We start from the raw sequence: 22088 nt of genomic DNA, 5'->3' as shown, positions 1-22088 counted from the left end.
CTAAAGATTCAGATCAAACATCTCTTCAGAATGTTTGTCTCAGGTCATTCCAATAGAAATCATCTCTGGGGCCGGGAAAACAGCATAATGGTTATGCAAACACCTTTCATGCCTAAGGTTCTGAGTTCCCAGGTTCAATCTCTAGCACCACTACAAGTCAGAGCTAAGTAGTGCTCTGGGGGGGGGGGGGGGGGGTTGTAGAAGGGGAATATAGCATAAAGGTTATGCAAAGAGACTCCCATGCCTAAAGCTTTAAAGTCCCAGGTTCAGTCCACCACACCTCCGTAAGCTAGAGCTGAGCAGTGCTCTGGTATATATGGAAAAAAAAAATCGACTCTGGATTTGAAAAAGAGAGAAGAAGGAAGTCATCTCTCCATTCCTCAGCTCTCTAAAATGCCGGCATGGGCTGGGAGGCACAGACTCTGATGGCAGGTGCGGTATGGAGCTGGGTCCCTATAACCTCACGGCTCTGTAAGCCGCCATCAAAGCTTAGAACCTGTAAGCCACCATCAAAGCTCTCTCTCATTTTCTTAACTGCTGGCAAGCTCTCCCACTTCCCCTGTCACACCCACCCCAGTGAGGGTCTTGGAATTCACCCGCTTCTTCTGCAGTTGTACTTAGCAGATGCTCTTTCCTATGCCTTGACTTTCTGCATTGCACTCAATCTTCCTTCCTGTGCCACTTCAGACATTCCCACCCCAGAGAGACGTTCTACAGAGTCCCAATGCTTGTTAAATAAAGGCAGCAGGGTCTGTGTGTACTGGGAGAGCGTGTCACTCATTCTCCAGGTAAAAAGAACCTGCTTCACAGACTATTTCACAGTGTTCTCAGATCAGGAGATTCCACACGGCTCCTCCCTCTGTGGCCCGGCATGTAGCTCCTGCCCCATAGGCAAACCCCAGGCTTTCACTCAGGCAGAGGCCTAATCACTGCTGAGTGTCACCTCACTGGCAGTGCGCAGGACTTTGCTGTGGGTGTAGTGTGGACTGTGCCTCTGTAAACTGACAGACCACCACAGAGTTACTAATAAAAACTTTTTAAGTGGTTCTTTTTTCTTTTTTTTATTTTAATTTTTAAGTGGTTATTTTCAAAATCACATGACTCATAGTGGCAATGTGTGTATGCCAGTCTTTTTTAAAAATCTATTTTATTTTAGTAAGAGAGACATACAGAGGGAACGATTTCAGAGAGACCAGAGTACAACTCAGCTCTGGGAACTCAAGCTGGGACCCCTGAGCCTCAGGCAACAAAGTCTTCTGCAGAATCATGATGTCTCCCCAGCCCACTCCTCACTGATTTCTCCACCAACAAACGATGCTACTGCCCTCCTCCCAGCCTCCAATACTCCACAACACTTGGCTCTAGAACCAAGGCCCACCCAGCAGAATCTTTTGGGGTCTGGGGTACCTGGGTTCCAGGGCCAGAGATGCTCTGCGTGGGGCGCCTTGCCCAGTGCGGGCTCTCTCTCCTCTACACGGTGTTAGAGAAATACGAAGCTCACATACAGACTTCCAGCATGACGACACTTACTACCAGCGCATGTTTAGGTTCCAGAAATTACTCAGTGAGGCAGTTAGTGCCTCAGTAACACCCTTCCTACTGCTCCCTCAGCCGGTTTATCACCCACTCACGGACAAGCTCAACAACAGGACTGATGCCCTGACTTTTCCAAGCCCCATTCAACATCTCTAGAGAGTAATTCTGTTTAATGCAATTCTGCGTGTCTGCAGAAAACCTGACCCACCAGTAGTAACAAGGGTCTCGGCAATGCTCGGGCAGTCAACTAAGCATGAGTGTTTGAGAAGGCAGCCTTCTCTCTTAACACAGACTCTGTATCGTGAGAAAGAGGTTCTCTCCTTAGACTGAGAGATGGAGTCCAGCACAGCACACGATCATCCAGCACAAAGCTTCCTTTCCTAGGGAGGTCTGACGGCAGCTACATGCCCATCTTCCTAGTGAACCAATGTACACACTATGCCAATAGTCTCCTAACTTTCCAGACAACTTAGTTTGACTTCCTAGGGGTTTCAATGCTCAGTATCTTTCTTGAAGTGTAGGAGTCCTCAGGAATCAAAAACCAATGATTTGAGCCAGAGAGCTCAGCTGGTAGAGCACACACTTTACCATGTACAAGGACCTCTGTTTCAGTCTTCTTCCTTCTTCCTCTTTAAGATTTATTTATGAGCAAGAAAAAAACAAAACATTACTCTAGCGCATGTGGCACAGAACTTGGGATCTCATGCTCAAGAGGATAAACTTTTATCCGGTGCACCACTTCCCAGATGGCTATTTCCTTCTCTCTTACTCTCCTGCTTCTTTCCCTGTCTCTACCTTAAATTAAAAAAGAAACAAAAAACGTTCCACTGGGAACAGTGGAATCACACACGCATGCATGCATGAAGCCCCAGCCCTCCCTGCTGAAAAACAGTAAAGGCGGAGGTCTCACATGAAAACTCAAACGTGGTGACTGTGAAGATGGCAAGGGAATGGGGTAAGTACAGGACTTGCAATTCTGACGCCGAGTCTGATTCTCACTACTGCCTACGCCAGAGCAACACTGTGTTCAGTTTCTCTCTCAAAACATTAAAACAAAGCAAAACCAAAGGGCTGGGCGGCGGCGCCCACTACACGTGTGGTAAAGCAGGTCTGCAGGTGTCTGTCTTTCTCTCTCCCTGCCCTCTGAATTTCTCTCTGTCCTACTCAATAAAAGAGAGCGAAAAGGAAAAGAAAAAAAAAGGAAATAATGGCTGCCAAGAGTATGGATTCATAGCACTGGCACTGAGTCCCAGTGGTAACCCTGGTGGCAATTAGCAGTTCTTCTTCTAGCGTTTGCCCTTCTTCCGTAGCCAGTCAACAGCGTCAGGCTGAGCCTGATGTAAAGTTTCGAGACCTCCTTTGAATCTGGAGAGGCGGCAGTCGTTGACTATGTGGGTCATAGTCTGTCTGGAGCCGCAGGGGCAGTTCGGGTCGTCTCTGGCTCCCCAGCGATGGGACATAGCGGCGCACCGGCCATGGCCTGTTCGATAGCGATTGATCACAGACCCCTGCAAGCGTCAACCCGGCTTTGACCTAGCACGTTATGATTGGGCAATTAGCAGTAATAATAAGTAACAAGAAAATTCAAACTTGGATCTGATTCCTAACTCCACAACTTCCAAATCCTTTGGGGTAAAAATGGTTGAAAATAAGAGCAGACAACCACAGAAGATCTTCAGGCAGATGTTTGAAGAGATCACTTATTCAGGAATGTTTAAAGGAATTTGATTGTGGTGGCATATGATTATATTGTGAATTCTCTACAGTCTCAGTGCCTCCTCATCTACCCAAGTAAAGGCAAAGAGGATTATGCACAAAGTAGCAGTTAATGAATGTCTCCTGACTATGTTTTAATTAACACATTTCTTAATTAAAAAGAAAAAAGCAAACCAGGCAGTTCAACTAGACGAGAGGAAAAAAAGGGTGAAATACTCACTGACAGAGAGATGCCTGCTTCTGGGCTCAGGGGGCTGGTAGACGGTGTTTACATCTCCTGCTGAGTGGGAGGCTTTGATCCTCACCTGCCGGGCCACCCCAGAGTGGGGAGAGGAACTGGGCTGCAAGATAAAAGGAAAAGGCTGAGTGGTCTTTACAGAGGCAGAAAGGCACCAAGAAAGGTCTCTTCCCCTTCCCCAGAACCTCCTCATGTGCTCAGCTGTCTTCTGGGTTTTAATACATGAGCTACACAGCTTCCCTCCAAATCTCACTCGGTCTAAACAGACAGATAACTATTTACTTACTGTATTTCCCCCAGGCTTCACTGCTCTGGGGTGACTTTTCCAGACAGAGGTGGGATTGGGGGAGAGAAAGAAAGAAAGAGCAAAGGAAACCACAGCAGCAGTTTCCTCCAGCATGGTGGGGCCAGGGTTTGTTGTAGCTTTCCAGCTTCAGTGGAGAATGAGCACTGAGAGCCAGTTTAGATGGTGATGACCCAGACATGAAGGAATAGCATCTGCCAAACAGAACAGACTGTAAACAGACTCTCAAGTTTCTCCAGAGATCTGTGAACAACAGCAGGAAGTTATCTTAGCAGCAAGATCACCTGCTGAGCAGGAGGAAGAAGAGGCCTGATCACTGAGCAGCAGTTCCCTACCCTACAGAATTATGGCTGATAATCAAGTATTTATAAAATAAGCTCGAGATGCAGCTTCCTCCTGAACCATGATCCCCTCGGAGGCTACGGTGAGGAGGTTTCTGCTGATCACATCCCCAAGGTTCCATGGAAAGCATTTCAGGAGTGTGTCTGGGAAAGGGCGTCACCCCATCCTGCCAGAGGTCACAGGGCCTGGGCCAGGGTCAGCAGCCTCACACACTGACCCTCACACTGCTCTGGGCTAGGGAGTCCCCAGGTGAGTCCTACAGAGAAAGCAAAGTGATAGAGCCCTTCACTGAGAGACGGGAGCTCGCAGGCAGAGAAACTCATTTCAGACGGGATTATAAATATGTGCGGACCACTAAGAGTCTCTGACTAAGAGCTGGAGATTCATAAACAATTTGGGTCAAAGTTTCTACTTGCTTCTCTTTTACCTTCTAGTTAAAAAAAAAAAAAAAAAAATCTGACCTAAACAAACTCTATCCTGTCCTCCAGGAAAAAGGCTTCCCGTTCTCAGTGGCGAGTTCAGCTGCCAGGCAGCCTCTTCTAGCTTCCCCAACCAGACTTTGATCACATGCAAAGCTGTCTTGACAAACTATCTTGCTCTAACAGGAAGTCAGAACCAAGGGGAAGTGAATGTTCCTGCTGAGGCCTCCGATGTGCAAGAGCTCTGCTGAGAATCAGAAAGGAAAAAACAGTCAAAGCCACATACTGGGGAAGCAGGTCAGTGAGGGGCAAGGAAAGGCCACAGCCCTGCAAGCGGAGAAGAGAGACGCTGAGCACCAGGGCACAGGCTTTATACAGGGCAGAAACTCAGTGAGTCCTGGCAAGAGAATTTAAATTGTGTGGTACCAAAGACCACGCAATCCAAATTCCTTAGAAATGATACTCATCCCAGGTTCAATCCCTTGCCCCACCATAAACCAGAGCTGAGCAGTGCTTTGGTAAAAAAGAAAAATGATACTCAACCCATACCTGTGATCTTGGAAGAACTAATGGAGGGAATGGGGACACAGAACTCTGGTGTTGGAATTATACCCCTGTTATCTCATAATTTTATAAATTAATATTAGATCACTAATAAAAAAAAGAAAAAATTTACAAAGTAGGGTCACAGCCAGTAAGTGCATAGATCTGTCAGAGAAAAGATCTGTTAGATCTTTCCCCCTGCCCTCTCTCTTAAGAATTTTGATTTACAAAAAAAAAAAGAATTTTGATTTGTAAGCTTCTAAGATAAAAGATATGATTCACCCCCCCCCCCCCGGGGTATTGCTGGGCTCAGTGCCTGCACTACAAATCCACTGCTCCTGGAGGTTATTATTATTTTCCCCCTTTGTTGCCGTTGTTGTTGTTTTTATTGTTGTTGTTGCTGTCACTATTGTTGGAGAGGACAGAAAAATGGAGAGAGGAAGGGAAGACAGAGAGGGGGAGAGAAAGAGAAACACCTGCAGACCTGCTTCACAAACTGTGAAGCAACCTCCCTGCAAGTGAGGGGCAGGAGCTTGAACCAGGATCCCTATGCCAATGCTTGTGTTTCATGCCATGTAAGCTTAACCTACTGCGCTACCACCTGACCCCTGGTATGATTCTTTTTAAATTTTTATTTATTTATTTTAATGAAAGACACAGAAACAAAGAGACCAGAGCATTGCTCAGTTCTGACTTATGGTGGTGCTGGGAATTGAACCTGGAACCTGAGAGCCTCAGCCATGAGAGTCTTACAGAATCATATGCTATTTCCCCACCCTGAGAAAAGATTTCTCTACAAATAGTGCAACTAACTTTTAATTTTTTTCCCCTGTTCTTGGCATTACAACTCTCTAAGCTCAGGTCTCCCACAACCAGAAGGTGATCTGAAATCGTAGCAACAGGCTGGAAAACAGATCAAGGAAGCTGGTGAAAGTTTAAGGCAGTACGTCTCATAATATAAGGTGCACATGAACTGTCTGGAGCCTTCTTGGTTCCAAATGCAGATTCTGATACAGTAGTTCTAGGTAGGCAAGTCTGGCCCCATAGGCCTGCTACCACGAAAACGGCATGGGTCGTGGCTTGCTTCAAAGCACTGCTTGTCAGGGGCCTGGGAGAGGCTGATCAGTGGGTAGAATGCAATCTTCTCACGTGTGAGCTTCTGGAAATTCTGAGTTTTTTGTTTTTCAGTGTGTGTGTGGGCTTTCAGGCCCTTGTATATGATGTGGAAAAGGACCCAAATGGGGGGGTGGTGGTGGTGGTGAGAATGTTTTGTAGATATCTATCCCAGTGAAATGAGAAATTCTTCTTCTTATTTTTTTTTTTTTTACCAGAGCACTACTCAGGTCTGGCTTATGGTGGTGCAGGGGATTGAACCTGGGACTTCAGAGCCTCAGGCATGACAAATCTTTTTGCATAACCATTATGCTCTCTACCTCTGTTCTGAAATGAGAAATTGTACCTTATGTCAATAATTACACAACAAACAACTTCCCAACTGGGAAAAAAGAATGTCTGTCACCCACCAGAATGTCTGTGAGGCTTTCAACACCTCAAATCACTGCAGAATCTCTGCTGGTGGGGTCTGTTTTCTTGCCTCCAGTTGCTGGGACTTGGTGTCAACACTACAAATCTACCGCTCCTGGTGACCCTTTTTCCCATTTTATTACTTTATATTATTTATTATTTTCTGATAGGACAGATAGACATGGGTGGGGGGATAGAGGGAGAGAGACAGACACCTGCTTCACCACAGGTGAGGACCGGGGGCTGGAACCCAGCTCACTGCACAGGTCCTGCCCCTCCACAGAGCCAGTGTGTCGGGGGCTGCTCATACATGGGTGTGATTTATCATCTCAGCACCAGGGTGTCTGCAGACATGTCTACCGAAGAAAAGAACTGCAGAGCGGAGAGCACGCTGTGAATGTAAACAGACTTGGGAGTTGACAACAAGGGTAGTCAGTGACCAACTCTGGGTGCCAAGTGAAGCTGGATCTTAAATGATAGGCGATGGGAAGTACGGTAAAGAGGTCAACGACTCAAACAGAGAAACAAAGTAACAGGGCACATAGTTTACTTCAGGATATCCCTCAGAACATATCCAAAATAAAAGACACATCTGCGGTAGAGAAGATCAATTCTTATACACATGAATATTTCTGTAATTCTAAAAAATGTCTTCTTTTGGCACCAAGAGATAATTCATCTGGTAGGGAACTCCCCTCACATGCAAGGGGCCTAGGTCTGCATGCCAGTTCCGTATGGGGGCACCACAGCACCAAGAGAAGCTCTGTGGATAGTGCAGTGGGGCTGTGGTCTCTCTGCCTCTTTGTTCTTAGGCTTTTTAACTGTGTTTTTTGTGTGTCTCCCCTAATCAGTCAGCTTCCCCCACAAGCATCCTTAGAAAAAGAAATAGTGGCGTAAGGATCCTGGTTTGAGCCCCCAGCTCCCCACCTGCAGGGGAGTTGCTTCACAGGTGTTGTTATTGATGTTGTCGTTGTTGGACAGGACAGAGAGAAATGGAGAGAGGAGGGGAAGACAGAGAGGGGGAGAGAAAGACAGACACCTGCAGACCTGCTTCACTGCCTGTGAAGCGACTCCCCTGCAGGTGGGGAGCCAGGCCTCGAACCAGGAGCCTTACGCGGGTCCTTGTGCTTAGCGCCACCTGCGCTTAACCCGCTGCGCTACATACAGCCCGACTCCCTGAATTTTATTTTTTAACAGAGCACTGATTCGCTCTGGCTTATGGTGATGTGGGTGATTGAGCCTGAAACTTTGGAGCCTCAGGCCTGAGAGTCTCTGTATAACCATTATGCTATCTTCCCCCACCCACTATTTATGTTCTCAATTTAGCAGTGGCTAACAAACACAAGATTCTGTCAGGGAAGCAAAGTGAGTTCGCTGATAACCTCAGACAAGAGGCAGTGGCAAGACACTGACCTGGCTCCTGTCCTGGGGCAGTAGCAGTATTCGCAGGCTCTTCATGCTGGAGCTTCTGTCCAGAATGCCGACCGCTTGGTCAAGATCACCTTGGTTCTTCAGCAGGATGGAGAGCTATGACACCGGGCACAAACAGCAAACAAAAGCAAAGTCTGCCTCCACTTTGCAAAAGTAACTTTAGTTTGCAAAAAATAAACAAAGGAAGATAAAAAAAATAAAATCGATTTGGAGAAAAATCATTTCCCCTGAATACATGGAATTCTCAGAAGACCTAACTGAAGCTACAGAAATATTTTCTTTTCTAAAGAAAATTCAGTATTTTTAGTAAATTAACAGGTTGTAAAAACACTGCCACAATTCATTTTATATATTTTTTTGCCTCCAGGGTTACTGCTGGGATTCAGCGCCTGCACTACAAATCCACTGCTCCTGGAGGCTATTTTTCTATTTTGCTGCCCTTGTTTATCGTTGTTGTTATAGTTAAGATATGGCAGAGACATCAAGAGAGGAGGGAAGACAGAGAAGGAGAGAGAAAGATAGACACCTGCAGACATGCTTCACCGCTTGTGAAGTGACCCCTCTGCAGGTGGGGAGCTTGGGGCTCAAACTGGGATCCTTGTGCGCCCTTATGCTTTGTGCTTAACCTGCTGTACTACCACCCAGTCCCCCTAGTTCTTTCTTTTTCTATGAGAGAGAGAGAGAGAGAGAGAGAGAGAGAGAGAGAGAACAGAGAGAACTCCAGTATACACGGCACCAAGGAGTCAATCTGCCTTAAGCATGTCTTGTACTCTTCCAATGTAGTTATTTTTCTCAGTCATAGCATAATTCAAAAACTTTTCCATCATTCCAAAACAAAGAGTTCCCATTAGTCATTTCCTCTTTCCACCTGTCCTCCTAGGCAATCGAGTCTACTTCACAAATTTGCCTTTCTTTTTTTTTTTTTTTAAAGGAAAAGGCTTTGATATATTTTATTTATTTATTAGATAGAGACAGAGAGAAACTGAGAAGGAAGGGGGAGATGGAGAGGGAGAGAGACAGAGAGACACCTGCAGCCCTGCTTCACTGCTCGCAAAGCTTTCTCCCTGCAGGTGGGGACTAGGGTTTGAACCTGGGTCCTTGTGCGCTGTAGTGTGTGTACTCAACCAGGTGCGCTGATCACTTCACATAGACAAGTTCAATCCACACATATCCAATTCAGTTTCCTACAATCTTGATTCTAGTTTCTTTTTGCCCCCATTTTTTCCATTTCATTCATACTATATAGCACACCAGTACTGTGTTCTAACATATTCATACTAACAGTCATCTTTAAAAAATATCATCAGTGGTCGAGAAGGCAGCACCGCAGCCGCCGAGAACAGGTCTTGCATATGTGAAGTCTGTAGTCCAATCCCCGAGCTGCATATGCTAGAGTGATGCTGCTCTGTGTCTTTCTCACTCTCTCTTGTCCTTCCTCTCTCCCCCACCACTATAAAAGCATATTTTTAATATTTATTTATTTATTTTCCCTTTTGTTGCCCTTGTTGTTTATCATTGTTGTTGTTATTGCTGTCATTGTTGTTGATAAGACAGAGAGAAATGGAGAGAGGAGGGGAAGACAGAGAGGTGGAGAGAAAGACAGACACCTGCAGACCTGCTTCACCACCTGTGAAGCGACTCCCCTGCAGGTGGGGAGTCGGGGGCTCGAACCGGGATCCTTACGCTGGTCCTTGAGCTTTGCGCCACCTGTGCTTAACCTGCTGCGCTATGCCCAACTCCCAAGCATGTCTTTAAAAGACTTTCACAGGGTAGGTGAGATAGCATATTCATTATACAAGGAGACTCTCAAGCCTGAGGCTCCAAGGTTCCAGGTTCAATTCCCTGCACCACCATCAACCAGAGCTGAGCAGGGCTCTGGTTAAAATATAATCATAAAAAATTAAAGAAAATCTTCATACCTGCTAGGATGGCTATAATTTTAAAAAAGGAAGGAAGGAAGGAAATAATAAGTGTTGGTGCAATGTGGGGAAACTGTAGCCCTCAAACCTTGCTAATAGAAATGTAAAAATGGCACAGCTGCTACAGGAAAGTCAAACATGGGCACACGACTCCACAGCAGGTGCCATCTCCAGATAACCGAGTGGCGCAGATCCTCGTAGGAGCGGTGTCACTCACGACAGTCAGAAAGTGGAAGCACGTGGTCACCAGCAGGCGAGTGGGCACACATGTAGAGTGTTCGCATATTAAGGAATTAAAAGCAATGGAATACTGGTGCATGTTATAATATTGTTGTAGTTATTATTGTTGTTGTTATTGATGTCATTGTTGTTGAATAGGACAGAGAGAAATGGAGGGAGGAGGGGAAGGCAGAGGGGGAAGAGAAAGACAGACACCTGCAGACCTGCTTCACTGTTTGTTAAGTGACTCCCCTGTGCAGGTGGGGAACCAGGGGCTCGAACCGGGATCCTTATGACGGTCCTTGCGCTTTACACCTTGTGTGTTTAACCCACTGTGCTACTGCCTGACCCCCTCCAGGACTTTCTAAAATTGGTGGTGAATTCTTTTAGAGTTGAATTCCAGATTTTAGCTTGTCTCCAATGTTAGAACATACTCCACTGATTTCTTTAACTCTTCTTAAACTCCTGAGAGTTTAGTCCCCACTATAGTCCCTGTTTCTGCTCAATACTAGACTGGAAAGAAAAAGGCAACCTACAAAATGGAAGGAAAGAAGGCAGGGGAAACAGCATAATGATGATGCAAAGAGACTCTCATGCCTGAAGCTCTGAGTCTCAGGTTCAATAATCCCCCACACCATCATAAGCCGAGCAGTGTCTGGTATAAAATAAAAAGTAAAGGAGACAATATAAGCTTGGTCCTGATACATCATATAGCATGAGTGCTACCTGCACCGAATGGGTAGGGATAATGGAAATAGCCATGTAATTTTCCATGTAGGAAAACAAAACAAAACAGATATTCCAAAATTAGTGGAGCTAAGTAAAAGGATTCTTTATCATGAAAAAAAATGTGGCAGAGAGATAGCTCACTGAGTAGGGCGCCCGCCTTGCCATGCACACGGCCTATTCGGTGCCCAGCCAACAGCAGCAGGGGACACTCTGCGGGGTGTCTTCCTCCGCCCTGAAGGTGAGTGGCCCAGGAGCAGTCACTGCACATGCCGGGTCCAACTAGGGGTCCAACTACGAGGGGGAAAGAGGAGGGGACAGGAACTCTAGAAAGCAGACAACCACAGGTCACAGTAAGGACAAACTGCGAAGTCCCCAGCTAGGTAAAAAGCAAAGCTACCCGTCATCTCCACACCTCCATCCACTCTCTTTTCCGCTACTATTGCGACTTTGTTTTAGACAGAGACAGACATAAGTTGAGATGGGGGCAGGGAGGGAGGGAGACGCCTGCAGCACTCTTTCACCGCTCACAAAGCACTCCCCTCCCTGTAGGGGGAGACAAGGGCTTGAACCTGGGTCCTTGCGTGCTGCAATGTGTGCACTCAACCAGGTGTGCCGACTTTCTTACCTCATTGTTCATGTAGTGCAGATCAAGGGGCTGCCCAAATACCGTTGTCACCTTAAGTTCCACATCTTCATACCTCACAGGTCGGCCAAATGCTATAATTCTGGAAGGAACAGGAAGTGTGGTTACTTACTTACCTTTTAATATGAGCTCAGAAAGCTCTGAGTTGGCTTTGCAGAGTATTAGACACGCAAAGCTGAGGCCTCAAATCCCAGCCCCAGAACTGAATGTACCAGATCACACTCAGGCTCTCCCTACTCCGCTCATATTAACAGATACGTAGACTTTCTGAAAGTTATGGTTTCTGAGAGAGAGCTTGCTTCTCAACATAGGATTCCCATTCCTCTGTCAGTCTACCTTCCTATACCTCTTCTTCATGTTTCACTTCTCCAAACACCTCCCAGGTTTTCCAGTAGTTCCCATAAGCGTAGTTCAATCCCAACCACGGTTGTGCTTGGCTCTTTCTGTCAATATAGTGTCATAGCAGGCTGCAGAAGTCTAGACTGTTTCATCAGGAACACGGAGACTGAAGCATCAGTCGTGCAAACATAGCCTTAACTCCTAAATGGCTCAACTGCAAACCCCCTATTGCACTGCATGAGGCCCTGAGTTTGAACCCCAGAACCACAAGGGAACACTGCAAATGGTACCAGAAGGTTCCACTGACGGGAGACTGAGTGGTGACACGCCTGGCTGAGCGCACATTACGGTGCACAAGGATCCAGGCTGCAGGTCCCCCCACCTGCAGGGGGAAGCTTTTTGAGTGGTGGAGCAGGGCTGCAGTGTCTGTCTCTCTCCCTCTCCCTTCCTCTTGATTTCTGGCTGTCTCTATTCAATAAATAAAGGATAAACTAAAAAAGAAAGGAAAAAAGAAAGTTCCACAGATGGTAGTGCCGTTGTGTCAAATCTCTGTGTGTGTCACTCAGTTAATCTCTTATCACTAAAATAAATTTTTAAAAAAATGAGTGAAAAGTTGAAGTTGGCCAATGTAGTCTGGGAAGTAGCAGAGTGACGACAGTGCTAGACTTACGGCACGAGGCCCTGAGTTTAACCCTTGGCACCAGTGTGCCAGGCTGATGCCGTGGCTTTCTCTTGCCTCTCTCTGCTGTCATTAATAACTCAACCGATTTTTTCCAAGTTGGTCTGGGAATGGTGGTATCGTTTATGTGCAAGGCCCAGTGCCACATTAAAAATAATAATAACAGGGGCTGGGTGGTGGTGCACCTGGCTGAGCACATATTACAGTGCGCAAGGACCCGAGTTTGAGCCCCCGGTCCCCACCTGCAGGGAGAAAGCTTCACGAGTAATAACGCAGGGCTGCAGGTGTCTCTCTGTCTCTCTCCCTCTCTATCTCTCCCTCCCTCCCTCTCAATTTCTGGCTGTCTCTAGCCAATCAATAAACATGATAATAAATAAGTAATAATAAGCAAAAAAATCAAATAGAAGACGTCAGAAGCTCATGTATATATTCTACACACATCTGAAAATGCAAGATTAAGGGAGTAGGGTGGTAGCGAAGCGGATTAAGCGCACATGGCACGAAGTGCAAGGACCAGCTGAAGAATCCTGGTTGGAACCCCAGGCTCCCCACCTGCAGGGGGCGACGCTTCATGAGTGGTGAAGCAGGTCTGCATGTGTCTACCTGTCTTCCCATCCTCTCTTGATTTCTCTCTGTCCTATCCAAAAGAGAAAGAGAAAGAGGGAGAGGGAGAGAGACTCTCTTAAAATGTAAAAAAAAAAAAAAAAAAGAAAATGTAAGATTAAAATGTTAAAAATAGGAAGAATTTTTAAGTATGATATAAAATCTGAGATAAGTGCCTAGGGAAATGGCTGTGGGTAAACACAGGCCCTGCACCCCTAAAACCCCAAGTCTGATGCCCAGCACTGCATACACCACCAGAGCAGTGCTCTGACCTCTCACTTCCTCCTTCCCTGCCCCCAGGGAAGAACTCTTCAGAAAACAAAACACGAGGGGGGTTGACCAGCAGGTGGCCGGCCCCAGCTGGCAGAGCACACACACCACCATTAGTCCCAGGCTAATCCATGGGGCATCAGCAGGAAGTCTATGCTGGCAGTGCAGTGGTGCGGTGCGGGGGTCTGGGGGGTGGGGGGTGGGGGTGTTCCTGGGCTCTCTCAATCTCTCTCCATTTCTGTCTCATACATACCCTCTATCTAGAGGAATGGTGTCGGGGAAGGTTGCTACAGCCCAGAGATAATCCTGGTGGCAAAGAGATTTTTTTTTTTTTTTAATTTAAGGCAAAAATGGAAGAAGACAGATTTGAAAACAAGGATTTAGACTTCTGGTGGGAAAATACTACATTAACAGCTAAACAGAAGAAACCTTGAAGTACTTGCAAAAGTCCGTGAGATCAAGACAACCGATGGAAAAGCAGCAGGCAGAGGCTCTGAGGCACCATCCCGTGCACACAGAAGACGCTCTCTGGAAGACGCTCCCTGGCTTCTGCCTTGGCTGGACAGACTCTGATCACCACGTGGTGAAACAACTCTACTAAGCTCTAGAGCCGTTACAGTCCCCGTTCTTCTCCACAGCGAGGAGTGTGTGGCTCTTTCAAACTGTCCCTGTTCCCCCAGACTGGGAAGTCTTAACCACAGGAAGAAGCGATCTAAGTCACTGGATTTTAATGGACTCTGACCACATCACTTTTTAAATGTTTTTCTGTGACAAGCTGGCTCGAATCAGTGGACAATATAAAAGCCTTTATCACTGAACTATGCTACTCAATGTGCAGCCATTAGTGACATGTGTCTAATGAATTTCGGGTAAGTTAAAACTCGGACCCTCAGGGCCATCAATCACACACCTACTGGACACCACAGAAACTTCTACCAGATGGCACTGACTGGACATGACTAAGGCCCATCATCTTTCCCTCGCACAAACCTTAACACCACAGGAGATGAACATGCTGTGGCGTTTCCTTCAGAGAGAGGGCTGGCACCACAGCACTGCTCCTCTCTCTGTGCAGCTGCCCGTGTTGTGGGCCTCTCACAGGCTGCTGGGGCTCAAAGCTGTGTCACAGTCCTGGCAAAGTACACATGACAGCACACAAGGACCTGGGTTCCGGCCCCCACTCCCCACCTGCGGGGGGGGGGGGGGGAGAGAAGCTTCACCCTGCAGGGAGCAGTGAAGCAGGGCTGCAGGTGTCTCTCTGTCTCTTTCCCTCTCTATCTTTACCCCTCCCAATTTTTATCTCTACCCAATAGTAAATAAAAAATATAAAAAAGGAAAAATATTAAAGATATGTGTGTGTGTGTGTGTTTATTTTATTTTCAGGAGAGAGCCTGTGTGCTCAGCTCTGGCATATGGCGGTGCTGGGGGTTGAACCTGGGAGCTCTGGGGCTTTGCTACACTATCTCCCTGGGCCCTTTCATCTAGTGAATCTACCTATCTTGTGGAGAGGTGGTACTGTGTGCCTGTGGCAGCAACAATCCTGTAAATCAAAAGGTCTTCAATACAGGGATGCTGGAGGTAAAAAAGAAGTCTTTGAAGCAAATCATTCCCCTCTCATCAGGACTCGGTTCACTCAGGGTCCACAAGGCGGTGGAAAAGGGCCACGCTTGGAGACGAAGTCTCCTGTATTTGGCCTGGTGCTGAGGCATTCACAAACCCAAAGAACAGCTTGAAGTCTAGTCAGATCAGAACCAGGACTTCAGGAGAGTCAAGATGCAAGCTGTAGCCATCACACTATTGACAGCATGTTCGTAGATCAGGGCATTAAAGTCTTTCTTCTGGGCTTAATGTCCCCATCAGTGTCTAGATGCCAAGGTTCCCAACAGAAAGGAGATCTTAATCTCTGACCCTCTTCTGGGGCAAAAGGGGAGCAGGGTTAGAAGTCTGGTCCCTACCCTTTCAAAGAGGAGAGAAAGTCAGTCCCCTTCCCATAAAGGACACCTGGCACAGATGAGTGGAGAAGGCCACTACTTACTTTTTTCCTCTTTATTTTATTCATTTATTTTATTATTTATTTATTTTCCCTTTTGTTGTCCTTGTTTTTATTGTTGTTGTTGACGTTGTTGTTGTTGGATAAGACAGAGAGAAATGGAGAGAGGAGGGGAAGACAGAGAGGGGAAGAGACAGACAGACACCTGCAGACCTGCTTCACCGCCTGTGAAGTGACTCCCCTGCAGGTGGGGAGCCAGGGGCTTATGCCGGTCCTTGTACTTCGCATCACGTTTGCTTAACCTGATTCCCTATTTATTTATTTTTTGCTTCCAGAGTTATCACTGGGGTTCGGTGCCTATACTACGAATCCACTGCTCCTGGAGTTTTTTTTTTTTTTAAGATTTTATTTATTAATGAGAAAGATAGGAGGAAAGAGCGAAAGGACCAGGCATCACTCTGGTACATGTGCTGCCAGGGACTGAACTGGGGACCTCATGCTTGAGAGTCTAATGCTTTATCTGCTGCTCCACTTCCTGGACCACATCCTGGAGGCTATTTTTTCCCTCTTGTTGTCCTTGTTGTTTAATCATTGTTTTTGCTATTACTGTTGTTGTTGTTATTGCTGTCATTGTTGGATAGGACAGAGAGAAATGGAGAGAGGAGGGAAAGACAGAGAGGGGGAGAAAAAGACAGACACCTGCAGACCTACTGCACTGCTTGTGAGGTGACCCGCCTCACAAGTACAGGTGGGGAGCTGGGGGCTCGAACTGGGATCCTTGAGCCGGTCCTTGTGCTTTGAGCCACGTGCACTTAATCTGCTGTGCTACTGCCCGGCCCCCTATTTAATTGCTCTTTAAGCTCAAAGATCTTTATATCCCCTGTAAAGAGCAGAGAGCCCACAGTAACGTTCTCTATAAAATCTCAGGACATGAGCTTCGCCTGGCACAGAGGAGCTGAACTTGGCTTCCCTGCATCAACTTGCTACAGCCCCCAACTGCACACACGGCACAGAACTGCCACCTTGCCTCCCGGAAGTAGCTCCGTGAGAAGATGCTCTGCTGCTTAGGGCTTCAAAGGGCCGTTCCTGCCTGGCCACTTAGACATCTGTGGCTTCCGTCTGGCAGCCTGTTGGAAACTGAACACATACACTTTCCAGTGTCCGTCTGCTCACGGTAACTGCACACACCTCGGTGCGAAGAGGGGCCGGAGAGCAGAACTGCATAATTAGCTTCCAGCACAATTGGGCTTCTGACTTCGTATCTAGTTCTGATAGCTGTCGGCTGCTCCCGTTTGGCCATGCTCCATGCCCAGGCAGGTCAACTGTGTGCAACGCAGCGGCAGAGAAGTGCCAGCCTAAGCTCCCTGCTGCGGACGACTCCGAAGGCCCTCCCCTTCTGGTCCAGAACAGCCCTGGAACAGTGTTTGCCTCCGGAAGTCTGTAAACCTGGCAGGCTTGAGAGAACGGCAGCCGTAGATGCCATCTGGTGCCAGCTCCCAAGTGAATGTAGGCTCCCAGCAGCAGGCAGCTGGCAGTGGAGTGGGCAAGGTGCCACGGGCCCTGGGGTGCTCCTAATGCAGGAGGAACGTAACTCCGCCGCCCCAAATGCGTGAAGGCTAGGGGTAGGCTGGGGGTGGTTGACAATGGCAGGAGTGGCAACAGGCAGTGAAAGGCAGCTATACCACTGAGCAGAGGCTGCGCCCTCGGGCTGGGTGGCGCACCAGGTAAGCACACACATCACAGTGCACAAGGACCTGGGTTCAAGCCACTTCCTGAGTGATGAAGCAGGTCTGCGCGTGCACCTCTCCCTCTTTATCTCCCTCTCCTCTCTCAATTTCTCCCTTTTTCTATACAAAATAAATAAAATTTAATTTAAAAAGATATGCCCTCTATTTTTGCAACTGGCTCTTAGCAGCATATATGCCTCACAAAAGTTTCAAATATCATCTGCAACTAGAGCCTTTCCTTTTACAACTTCTATTTCTTTGAAAGCTTTTTCCTCAACAACTTGAGACATGAAGCACAGTCACATTTTTCCCATTTGAAACCCACCTTAACTTCCTACAAACACAAAGCCACAAGTGGTCCAGGAGATGGGCAGCAGATTCAAGCCCTGGACTCTCAAACAGATTCAGTCTCTGGCATCACATGTGCTAGAGTGATGCTCTGGTCTCCCCCCCACCCCCCAGTAAGTCTAAAAAAATTTTTAAGTGAATATATACAGACAGACAGTAAAAATGGAGAACAGGACAGAGGGTTTTGTAACATTACTTTTACTTCCCTAACAGAATAAAACTGAGATGGTCTGAGAACCGGAGCACACGCAAACAGAATCGCCGAGCCACCGGAAGGCTGACTTACCGCCTCTCCCCGTTGTGCTCAAACTTGATTCGGACGTCACTCTGCCAAAGGAATGACAGACAGTTAGAGAGTTCTCCGGCATATGTCCCCTCGCCTTCCCAGGGAAGCTGAGTCCCCGCAGTGGCTCCGGCAGCATCGCTGGCGGTTGCTGTCCCCCCACCCCCCCGCTCTAACAGGCAGGCCTTTTCTGTCCGAGTTACAAGAATAGTTCTGCTTGCAGAGACACCCTGAGAAAGTAACTTCCTACAAGTTACTAGTTTCTTTTTTTTTCTTACATTTATTTATTCCCTTTTCTTGCCCCTTTTGTTGTTGTTGTTTTGTTGTTTATTGTTGTATAGGACAGAGAGAAATCGAGAGAGATGCGGAAGACAAGGAAGACACCTGCAGACCTGCTTCACCGCCTGTGAAGCGACTCCCCTGCAGGTGGGCAGCCGGGGGCTCGAACTGGGGTCCTTACGCCGGTCCTTGCGCTTGGCACCACGTGCGCTTGGCACCACGTGCGCTTAACCCGCTGTGCTACCACCCGACTCCCCTAGTTACTAGTTTCTTAAACTACATTCCATTCTCCCAGGCCACACCTTGACAATCACTGAATTAGTTATATATTATTCACTATGACTTAAAATTTAAGAATACTCTAGGCTATAATTTTACTTTTTTTAAAAATTTATTTAAGAAAGTATTAATTAACAAAACCATAGGGTAGGAGGGGTACAATTCCACACAATTCCCACCCAATCTCCATATCCCACCCCCTCCCCTGATAGCTTTCCCATTCTCTATCCCTCTGGGAGCATGGACCCAGGGTCATTGTGGGATGCAGAAGGTAGAAGGTCTGGCTTCTGTCATTGCTTCTCCAATTTTACTTTTATTTCTAATTTTTTTTTTTTTGCCTCCAGGGTTATTTCTGGGGCTCGGTGCCTGCACCATGAATCCACTGCTCCTGGAGGCCATTTTTCTCCTTTTGTTGCCCTTGTTGTTGTAGCCTTGTTGTGGTTATTATTGTTATTGTTGATGCCGTTCGTTGTTGGATAGACAGAGAGAAATGGGGAGGGGAAGACAGAGAGGGGGAGAGAAAGATAGACACCTGCAGACCTGCTTCACTGCCTGTGAAGCGAATCCTCTGCAGGTGGGGAGCCAGGGGCTCGAACCAGGATCCTTATGCCGGTCCTTGCGCTTTGCGCCACCTGCGCTTAACCCGCTGCGCCACTGCCCGACCCCCCCTTTTTTTTTGCTTCCAGGGTTATCACTGGGGCTCAGTGCCTGCACTATGAATCCACTGCTCCTAGAAGCCATTTTTTCTTATTTTTGTTGCCCTTGTTATTGTTATTGGATAGGACAGAGAGAAATGGAGAGAGGAGGGGAAGACAGAGAGGGGGAGAGAAAGACAGACACCTGCAGACCTGCTTCACCGCCTGTGAAGCGACTCCCCTGCAGGTGGGGAGCTGGGGGCTTGAACCGGGATCCTCGTGCCGGTCCTTGCGCTTTACACCAAGTGCATTTAACCCACTATGCTGGGTTGTTCCTTTTTATTTTATAGAGTAGAGAGAAATTGAGAAGGGAGGGGTAGTGAGAGAAAGAGACAGAGAGACACCAGCAGCCCTGCTTCACTACTCCTGAAGCTTCCCTTGCAGGTGGAAATTGGGGGCTTGAACTCAGGTTCTTGCAAATGGTAATGTGTGTACTCAACCAAGTGTGTGACCACCCGATCCCTACTTTTGTTTTTTAAATAATTAATTTTAAATATTCGTTTATTTTATAGGAAAGAGATAAACTAAGTGCACCATACCAGCATATAAGGCACTAGGGATCAAACCTGGGGTGCCACACATGCAAGTCCTGTGCTCTATCCACTGAGCTACCTCTTACCCCCCCCCCCAAACACAAGAGAAGAAAGTGGGGATGGGGAGAGAGCATTGTGGTTATGCAAAAAGACTTTCATGCCTGAGGCTATAAAGTCTCTGGTTCAGTCCCCCACACCACCATGAGCCAGAGCTGAGCAGCACTCTGGTATAGCCCCGCCCCCCCCCCCCCATAGCACTATACTAAAACAAATTGTGGCTGGGTGGTGGCACACCTGGTTGAGTACACACATTATAGTGCAAAAGGACCCAGGTTCAAATCCCCAGTCTCCACCTACAGGAAGGACGATTTAGAAGTGGTGAGCCACTGTTGCAGGTATATCTTTCTTTCTTATTCTCCCTCTTCCCCCATCTCTCTTCCCTTTAGATTTCTGTCTCTATCCAAAATAAACAACATAAATAAAAAATTAAAAAATATTTTTAAAAAGCTATTTTAAAAAACAAACAATACATATATTAAAGTTTTCTTTTCTTTCCAAATATATTTTAATTATTTCATTTTTATGAGAAAGTTACAGAGAGGCAGACCAGAACACTGTTCGGCTCTGGCTTCTGGTGGTGCTGGGGATTGATCCTGGGACTGTGGAGCCTCAGGCTTGAAAGTCTCTTTGTGGGAGTCGGGCTGTAGCGCTAGCGCAGCGGGTTAAGCGCAGGTGGCGCAAAGCACAAGGACCGGCATAAGGATCCCGGTTCGAACCCCGGCTCCCCACCTGCAGGGGAGTCACTTCACAGGCGGTGAAGCAGGTCTGCAGGTGTCTGTCTTTCTCTCCCCCTCTCTGTCTTCCCCTCCTCTCTCCATTTCTCTCTGTCCTATCCAACAACGACGACATCAATAACAACAACAATAAAACAATAAGGGCAACAAAAGGGAAAATGAATAAATATATATATTTTTTTAAATTTTAAAAAAAGAAAGTTTTTTTGTATAACCATTATGTTGTCACCCCTGCCCAAAATAAAGTATATATATTTAAGAAATGTTATACATGTACAAACTATTGTATTTTACTGTCAACTGCAAACCATTAACGCCTCAATAAAGACATTTTAGGGAGTAGGGCAGTAGTGCAGCAGGTTAAGCGCAGGTGGCACAAAGCACAAGGACCGGCATAAGGATCCCGGTTCGAACCCCGGCTCCCCACCTGCAGGGGAGTCGCTTCACAGGCGGTGAAACAGGTCTGCAGGTGTCTGTCTTTCTCTCCCCCTCTCTGTCTTCCCTGTCTCTCTCCATTTCTCTCCATTTGTCCTATCCAACAACAACAACATCAATAACAACAACAGCTACAACAATAAAACAAGGGCAACAAAAGGGAATAAATAAAATATTTAAAATATATATATATTTTTTTTTTAAAGTCAAGAAAGTTGAGGCTTGGGCCGAGGAGACAGCATAGTGGTTCTGCAAAAGACTCCTGCCTGAGGATCTGAGGTCCCAGGTTCAATCCCCTGCACCACTATCAGCCAGAACTGAGCAGGGTTTTGGTGTCTATCTGTCTTATAAAAATGAAATAAATAAAATACTAAAAGAGAGAGGGTGAGACAGAGTGAAAGAAAGTTCGGGCTCAAAGACTTTTGTTTCCCTGAAAAGTCCATACAATAAACAGTGGCAAGCAATGCTACCCTGGGGGGAAAAGGCTTAGCAATTGAAAATATAGCCTGGTATTGACTTCTCATTCTTCAACATAACATGGATCATTTTGTTCACGAGGGCCAATGAAGCAGCTCACTTTGATCCAGGTCCCAAAGTGGTCCCTACCACATAAGGAAAGTGTGGTGCTGTGTTCTCTTTCATTTTCTCTCTCCATCTACAATAACAATAATGATAATAATATCTGACAGTCACTGAGTATTTACTGTGTATTAAGCCTTGCTCTAATTCCATTTATATACATTGAATTAATCCTGACAATAGGTACTATCCCTATTCTACAGAAGAAACCAAGTTAGTAGTCTGGAAGGTGGCACAGTAGATAAAGCACTGGACTCTCGAGCATGAGGTCCTGAATTCAATCTCCAGCAGCACATGCACCAGAGTGATGTCTGGCTCTTTCTTTCTCCTATCTTCTTCATGAAAAATAAAATCTAAGAAAGACAGAAAGAAACCAAGTTATGAGATTCAATAAATTCCTCAGGAAGGAGCCGGGATCTGAACCCTGAATGCTTCGTTTTTAGCTACCCTCCAGTTATACTACATCATAAACATCACACAGGCAAAAGATGTATTTTACTCACAGATGGAAGGAAGTCTTTCTGCATAACCATTATCTGTCTGCCCTACCTACCCCAGGGGAAGAACCAAAAGACGTTTCATGGGAGAATAAAAAGAAGGAAATGATTAAAGAATCTTTTGTGATCCTTTTGAAACTTGTAGAGAAGGTGGAAAGGTGACCATAAGAGGACTAATGGTGACGTCGCAACCTG

General features: G+C 46.6%; 1 protein-coding gene across 4 annotated transcripts in view; it reads right to left on the bottom strand.

The window, feature by feature from the left end:
- MAP3K3 (mitogen-activated protein kinase kinase kinase 3) overlaps positions 1–22088 on the bottom strand; it is a 121530-nt gene that overhangs the window by 68879 nt on the left and 30563 nt on the right. For all 4 annotated transcript variants that reach the window (XR_009552887.1, XM_060202541.1, XM_060202540.1 and 1 more), the window contains exons 3-6: positions 17806–17846; positions 11546–11645; positions 8036–8149; positions 3473–3593 (exon numbers count right to left, since the gene is read on the bottom strand). Coding sequence is in view for 3 of the 4 variants with exons in the window: in XM_060202541.1 (XP_060058524.1) it covers positions 3473–3593; positions 8036–8149; positions 11546–11645; positions 17806–17846 (376 nt within the window). In the remaining variant the exon portion in view is untranslated. The remainder of the gene's footprint in view (positions 1–3472; positions 3594–8035; positions 8150–11545; positions 11646–17805; positions 17847–22088) is intronic.

The sequence above is a fragment of the Erinaceus europaeus genome, chromosome 12 (genome assembly GCF_950295315.1).
Source record: "Erinaceus europaeus chromosome 12, mEriEur2.1, whole genome shotgun sequence".
In the NCBI taxonomy this organism is placed as follows: Eukaryota; Metazoa; Chordata; class Mammalia; order Eulipotyphla; family Erinaceidae; genus Erinaceus; species Erinaceus europaeus.
The sequence above is the reverse complement of the archived record's forward strand: the minus strand, read 5'-3'. Positions and strand labels throughout refer to the sequence as shown.